Source organism: Melopsittacus undulatus, chromosome 26, assembly GCF_012275295.1.
Source record: "Melopsittacus undulatus isolate bMelUnd1 chromosome 26, bMelUnd1.mat.Z, whole genome shotgun sequence".
Taxonomy (NCBI): Eukaryota; Metazoa; Chordata; class Aves; order Psittaciformes; family Psittaculidae; genus Melopsittacus; species Melopsittacus undulatus.
The window spans coordinates 767,982-775,278 of NC_047552.1; the positions used below are offsets into that span (position 1 = coordinate 767,982).

Genomic DNA, 7,297 nt, shown 5'->3' on the forward strand with positions numbered 1-7,297 from the left:
CTGGGGCGGAGGGGGCGTGGCCTGAGCGCGATGGCGCCGCTGAAGGTGCTCGTCGGGGTGAAGAGGGTCATTGACTTCGCCGTTAAGGTGCGAGGGGGGGGGGAGGGGGGGAACCCGCCCTATAGAGACCCTATGGGGACCTATAGAGCCTATGGGGGCCCTATGGGGTCCCTATGGGGTCAATATGGGGCCTATGGGGTCCCTATGGGGACTATAGGGGCACTATGGGGTCCTTATGGGGGCCTTATAGAGCCTATAGGGGCCCTATAGCGTCCATAGGGTCCCTAAGGGGGGGTATGGGGGTTTTATAGAGCCTATAGGGTGCTTTGTAACCCTTATGGGTACAATTGAACCCTATGGGAGCCCCTAAACCCTATGCCTGCACTTTGAACCCTATGGGTGCCTTCCAGCCCCATTGACTCCCGTATCATCCCCTATACCCCCCTATACTCCTCATACCCCCCATACCCCCTATACCCCCTATAACCCCCATATCCCCTATACCCCCCCTATACCCCCCATACCCCCTATATACCCTATACCCCCTATACCCCTATATCCCCTATACCCCCATACCCCCTATATCCCCCCCCATACCCCTATAACCCCTATTCCCCCCATACCCCCTATACCTCCCTATACCCTCTATACTTCCAATACCCCCTATATCCCCTATACCCCCTATACCCTATATACCCCCCTATACCCCCCATACCCCCATACCCCCTATACTCCCCATACCCCCTACACCCCCTATACCCCCTATACTCTCTATATATACCCTATATACCCTGTACCCCCCTATATCCCCTATACCCCCTATACCCCCCTATATACCCTATACCCCCTATAGGTGCGGGTGGCCCCCGGCGGTCACGTGGTGCAGGAGCAAGGGGTCAAGCACTCGCTGAACCCGTTCTGTGAGATCGCGTTGGAGGAGGCAGTGCGCATGCGCGAGAGGGGGGAGGCGGCCGAGGTCATCGCGGCCACCGTAGGGAGCCGGCAGAGCCAGGTCTGCCCTATAGAGACACATAGAGACCTATAGAGACACATAGAGACCATAGAGACACATAGAGACACATAGAGACACATAGAGACCCATAGAGACACATAGAGACACATAGAGACACATAGAGACACATAGAGACACATAGAGAGACATAGAGACCCATAGAGACACATAGAGACACATAGAGACACATAGAGACCTATAGAGACCTATAGAGACCTATAGAGACACATAGAGACCCATAGAGACACATAGAGACACATAGAGACCCATAGAGACACATAGAGACACATAGAGACACATAGAGACACATAGAGACACATAGAGAGACATAGAGACCCATAGAGACACATAGAGACACATAGAGACACATAGAGACACATAGAGACCTATAGAGACCTATAGGGACACATAGAGACACATAGAGACACATAGAGACACATAGAGACACATAGAGACCCATAGAGACCCATAGAGACACATAGAGACCCATAGAGACACATAGAGACTCATAGAGACACATAGAGACACATAGAGACACATAGAGACCCATAGAGACACATAGAGACACATAGAGACACATAGAGACACATAGAGACCATAGAGACACATAGAGACACATAGAGACACATAACCAGCCCCATAGAGCCCCATAGAGCCCCATTGTCCCCTATAGCTCCATTTATCCCTGTGGCCCCATTGTTCCCTACAGCCCCATTGATCCCTATAGATCCCCATTGATCCCTATGGGTCCCCATTGATCCCTATAAATCCCCATTGTCCCCCATAGACCCCCATTGTCCCCTATAGACCCCCATTGATCCCTATAGCCCCATTGTTCCCTATGGCCCCATTGTTCCCCGTGGCCCCCATTATCCTCTATAGACCCCCATTGTTCCCTATGGCCCCATTGATCCCTATAGATCCCCACTGATCCCTATGGGTCCCCATTGTCCCCATACCCCCATTGATCCCTATAGAACCCCATTGATCCCTATAGAACCCCATTGATCCCCATTGTCCCCTATAGCCCCATTGATCCCATAGATCCCCATCGTCCCCTATAGACCCCCATTGTTCCCTATGGCCCCCATTATCCCCTATAGACCCCCATTTTTTCCTATAGCCCCATTGATCCCCATTGATCCCCATTGATCCCTATGGGTCCCCATTGTCCCCTATAGCCCCATTGATCCCTATAGAACCCCATTGATCCCTATAGAACCCCATTGATCCCCATTGATCCCTATGGGTCCCCATTGTCCCCTATGGCCCCATTGATCTCTATAGACCCCCATTGATCCCCATTGATCCCTATGGTCCCCATTGATCCCCATTGACCCCCATTGATCCCCATTGATCCCCATTGACCCCATTGCCCCCATTGACACCCATTGATCCCCATTGATCCCCATTGACTCCCCATTGATCCCCATGTGTCCCATTGATCCCAATGGCCGCTGCTCTCTGCCGCCCCCTGCAGGACGCTCTCCGCACTGCGCTTGCGCTGGGCGCGGACCGGGCGGTGCTGGTGGAGCTGCCGGGGGCGGGGCCAGAGCAGGGGGCGGGGCCAGGGGCGGGGCCAGGGCAGGGGGCGGGGCCTCCCCTGGTGGCGGCGGCGCTGGCCAAGCTGGTGGAGAGAGAGAAACCCCAACTGGTGCTGCTGGGGAAGCAGGTGAGGGGGGAGCCTATAGATACCCTATAGATACCCTATAGACACCCTATAGATACCCTATAGAGATACCCTATAGATACCCTATGGGGGGAGCCTATGGGAACCCTATAGAGATACCCTATAGAGACCCTATAGAGATACCCTATAGAGATACCCTATAGACACCCTATAGAGATACCCTATAGAAACCCTATAGACACCCTATGGGGGGAGCCTATAGAGATACTCTATAGACATACCCTATAGAAACCCTATAGACACCCTATAGACACCCTATAGAGATACCCTATAGAGAAACCCTATAGAAACTCTATAGACACCCTATAGAGATACCCTATAGAAACCCTATAGACACCCTATGGGGGGAGCCTATAGAGATACTCTATAGACATACCCTATAGAAACCCTATAGACACCCTATAGAGATACCCTATAGAGATACCCTATAGAGAGACCTATGGGGGGAGCCTATAGAGAGAGCCTATAGAAACCCTATGGGGGGAGCCTATGGGGGGAGATGTATGGGGAGAGACCTATAGAGATACCCTATGGGGGGAGCCTACGGGGGGAGATGTATGGGGGGAGCCTATAGAAACCCTATGGGGGGAGCCTATAGAAACCCTATGGGGGGAGCCTATGGGGGGAGATATATGGGGAGAGCCTATAGAAACCCTATGGGGGTAGCCTATGGGGGGAGATGTATGGGGGGAGCCTATAGAAACCCTATGGGGGGAGCCTATGGGGGGAGATGTATGGGGAGAGACCTATAGAGATACCCTATGGGGGGAGCCTATGGGGGGAGATGTATGGGGAGAGCCTATAGAAACCTATGGGGGGAGCCTATAGAATGCTTCTGAGCCCCTATAGAAACCCATAGGCCCCTGGAGGGGGTGGGGCAGTGTCTCTATGGGGGGGTCCCCTATAGGTCTCTATGGGTCCTATATATGCCCCTATATCCCCTATGGGTCCCCCCAGGCCATAGACGATGACTGCAACCAGACCGGCCAGATCCTTGCCGCCATCTTGGATTGGTCCCAGGTGAGCCCCTCCCCCCCCCCCCGCGGGGCATTGTGGGATAGTGGGGGGGGACAGTGGTACCCAGGTGGGATGCTCCCATTCCCAGTCCCATTCCCATACTGGGATGCTCCTATTCCCATTGCCATTCATGTTCCCATTCCCATTGTTCCCAATCCCATCCCCATCCCCATTCCCAGTTATTCCCAGTTATTCCTGTCCCCATTCCCTGTTATTACTGGTATTCCTGGTATCCCATGCGCAGGGCAAGTTCCTGTCCCCATTCCCAGTTCCCATTCCCGGTTATCCCCTGTTATCCCAGTTATTCCCAGTGTTCCCATTGCTGCACAGGGCACATTCCCATACCCATCCCATTCCCATCCCCATTCATGTTATCCCATTATCCTATTATCCCGTTATCCCATGATCCCTACGCAGGGCACGTTCCTGTCCCCATCCCCATCCCATTCCCGTTATCCCATTCCCATGATCCCATTATCCCATTCCCATTATCCCATTATCCCATTATCCCATTCCCATTATCCCATCCCCATTATCCCATTCCCATTATCCCATCCCCATTATCCCATTATCCCATTCCTATGATCCCATTATCCCATCCCCATCCCCATTCCCAGTCATTCCCATTATCCCATTATCCCATCCCCATTATCCCATTCCCATTATCCCATTATCCCATTATCCCATCCCCATTATCCCATTATCCCATTCCCATTATCCCATTATCCCATCCCCATTATCCCATCCCCATTATCCCATTATCCCATTATCCCATTCCCAGTCATTCCCAGTATTCCCATTACCCCATTCCCAGTATTCCCATGATCCCATTACCCCATCCCCATTCCCAGTCCCTCCCAGTCACTCCCAGTATCCCCATTCCCAGGGCACGTTCCTGTCCCGCCTGGAGCTGGATCCAGGCTCCAGCTCCGTGCGGATCCAGAGGGAGGTGGACGGGGGCTTGGAACAGCTGCGGCTGCAGCTGCCGACTGTGCTGACGGCTGATCTGAGGCTCAACCAGCCCCGATACGCCACCCTGCCTAACATCATGGTACCTATAGATACCCTATAGATACCCTATAGATACCCTATAGACACCTATAGGTACCCTATAGACACCTATAGATACCCTATAGACACCTATAGATACCCTATAGACACCTATAGGTACATACATACCATAGAGAGCCTCAGGCTGCAGCTGCCGACTGTGCTGACGGCTGATCTGAGGCTCAACCAGCCCCGATACGCCACCCTGCCTAACATCATGGTACATATAGATACCTATAGACACCTATAGATACCCTATAGACACCTATAGGTACATACATAGCATAGAGAGCCTCAGGCTGCAGCTGCCGACTGTGCTGACGGCTGATCTGAGGCTCAACCAGCCGCGCTATGCGACCCTGCCTAACATCATGGTACCTATAGACACCTATAGACACCTATAGACACCTATAGACACCTATAGATACCTATAGACACCTATAGATACCCTATAGATACCTATAGACACCTATAGATACCCTATAGATACCCTATAGACACCCTATAGATACCTATGGACACCCTATAGACACCTATAGGTACATACATACCATAGAGAGCCTCAGGCTGCAGCTGCCGACTGTGCTGACGGCTGATCTGAGGCTCAACCAGCCGCGCTATGCGACCCTGCCTAACATCATGGTACCTATAGATACCCTATAGACACCTATAGACACCTATAGATACCCTATAGACACCTATAGATACCTATAGACACCCTATAGACACCTATAGACACCTATAGACACTATAGATACCCTATAGACACCCTATAGACACCTATAGACACCCTATAGATACCCTATAGATACATATAGACACCCTATAGACACCTATAGACACCTATAGATACCCTATAGACACCTATAGACACCCTATAGACACCTCTACATACATACCATATAGATACACACATACATACCATATACATACATACATATGTACATACATACCATATACATACATACCATATAGAGACCCTATAGATACATACATACCCTAGAGAGCCTCAACCAGCCCCACTATGTGACCCTATATCACCTATACACCCATACCCCTATAACCCCCATACCCCCCATACCCCCTATACCCCCCTATAGCCCCATAGACCCCCATAGAACCCTATGTCCACATAGACCCCTATATCCCCCTATACCCCTATATCCTCCTATACCCCCATACCCCCCTGTAGCCCCATAGACCCCTATACCCCCCATACCCCTTATATCCCCCATACCCCCTATACCCCCATACCCCCTATACCCCCCATAGACCCCTATATCCCCTATATCCCCATAGACCCCTATATCCCCCATACCCCCCATAACCCCCCATATCCCCCATACCCCCTATACCCCCATACCCCCCATACTCCCTATATCCTCTATATCCCCCATACTCCCCTATATACCTTATACCCCCCATACCCCCTATACCCCCCATACCCCCTATACCCCCCATACCCCCTATACCCCCTATAACCCCATACCCCCTATATCCCCATTGACCCCCATATCCCCCCCTATAGAAAGCCAAGAAGAAGCCCCTGGAGGTGCAGCCCCTGGAGCAGCTGCTGGGCGGCCCCGTGCCCCCCCCCCGGCTGCGGGTGCTGCGGCTGGAGGAGCCTCCCGTCCGCCAGGGGGCGCAGCGGGTCGAGAGCGTCCCCGCTCTGCTCGAGCGCCTCGCTGCCCTGGGCCGCATCTGAGGCCACGCCCCCTAACGGAGTGACCAATGGGAGGGCGGGGAGGCGGTGACGTCAGGCGGGAGATGGTGACGTCAGGCGGGAGATGGTGGCGTCGCGCGGGAGGGGGTGGTGTCACGTGGGAGGGGGTGGTGGCAGGAGGGAGATGGAGGTGTGGATAAATAGAGGATGAAATGAGGTGTGGGGGTGTTTGTGGACCAGTTTGGACCAGTATGGGCCAGTATGGACCAGTATGGGGCAGTATTGGCCAGTATGGGCCAGTATGGGCCAGTTTGGGCCAGTATGGACCCCATTGAGTCCCATTTTAAGCCCATTAAGTCCCAGTTAGACAGCATTGGGAACCAGTTTGCTACCATTGGGTCCCAGTTTGACCTGAATGGAACCCAGTTTGGACCCCTTGGGTCCCAGTTTGACACCATTGGGAACCAGTTGGACCCCATCGAGTCCCAGTTTAAGCCCATTAAGTCCCAGTTTGATCCCATTGAATCCCAGTTTGGACCCATGGGGAGCCAGTTTGACCCCATTGGGAACCAGTTTGCTACCATTGAGAACCAGTTGGACCCCATTGGGTCCCAGTTTGACCTCAATGGAACCCAGTTGGACCCCATTGGGTCCCAGTTTGACACCATTGGGAACCAGTTTGACCTCAATGGAACCCAGTTGGACCCCATTGGGTCCCAGTTTAAGCCCATTAAGTCCCAGTTTGGTCCCATTGGGAACCAGTTTAACCCTATTAAGTCCTATTTTGGCCCCATTGGGAACCAGTTTGGTCCCATTGGGAACCAGTTGGACCCCATTGGGTCCCAGTTTGGTCCCATTGGGAACC

The 7,297-nt window shown here is 52.7% G+C and overlaps 1 protein-coding gene across 1 annotated transcript; it reads left to right on the top strand.

The window, feature by feature from the left end:
• On the top strand, nucleotides 1–6,587 carry ETFB (electron transfer flavoprotein subunit beta). The gene is made up of 6 exons (XM_034072319.1): nucleotides 1–87; nucleotides 854–1,012; nucleotides 2,493–2,684; nucleotides 3,660–3,722; nucleotides 4,606–4,770; nucleotides 6,298–6,587. The coding sequence occupies exons 1-6, from the start codon at nucleotides 31–33 to the stop codon at nucleotides 6,472–6,474; spliced, it is 813 nt and encodes a 270-aa protein (XP_033928210.1). The 5' UTR covers nucleotides 1–30; the 3' UTR covers nucleotides 6,475–6,587.
• Nucleotides 6,588–7,297: the final 710 nt, after the last annotated feature.

Bases quoted from the DNA above. Each gene is read 5' to 3' on its own strand.
- ETFB (XM_034072319.1), top strand. From the start codon at position 31: ATGGCGCCGCTGAAGGTGCTCGTCGGGGTGAAGAGGGTCATTGACTTC. The intron at 1,013-2,492 runs GTCTGCCCTATA...CGCCCCCTGCAG, and splicing joins TAGGGAGCCGGCAGAGCCAG to GACGCTCTCCGCACTGCGCT. The intron at 4,771-6,297 runs GTACCTATAGAT...CCCCCCCTATAG, and splicing joins CCACCCTGCCTAACATCATG to AAAGCCAAGAAGAAGCCCCT.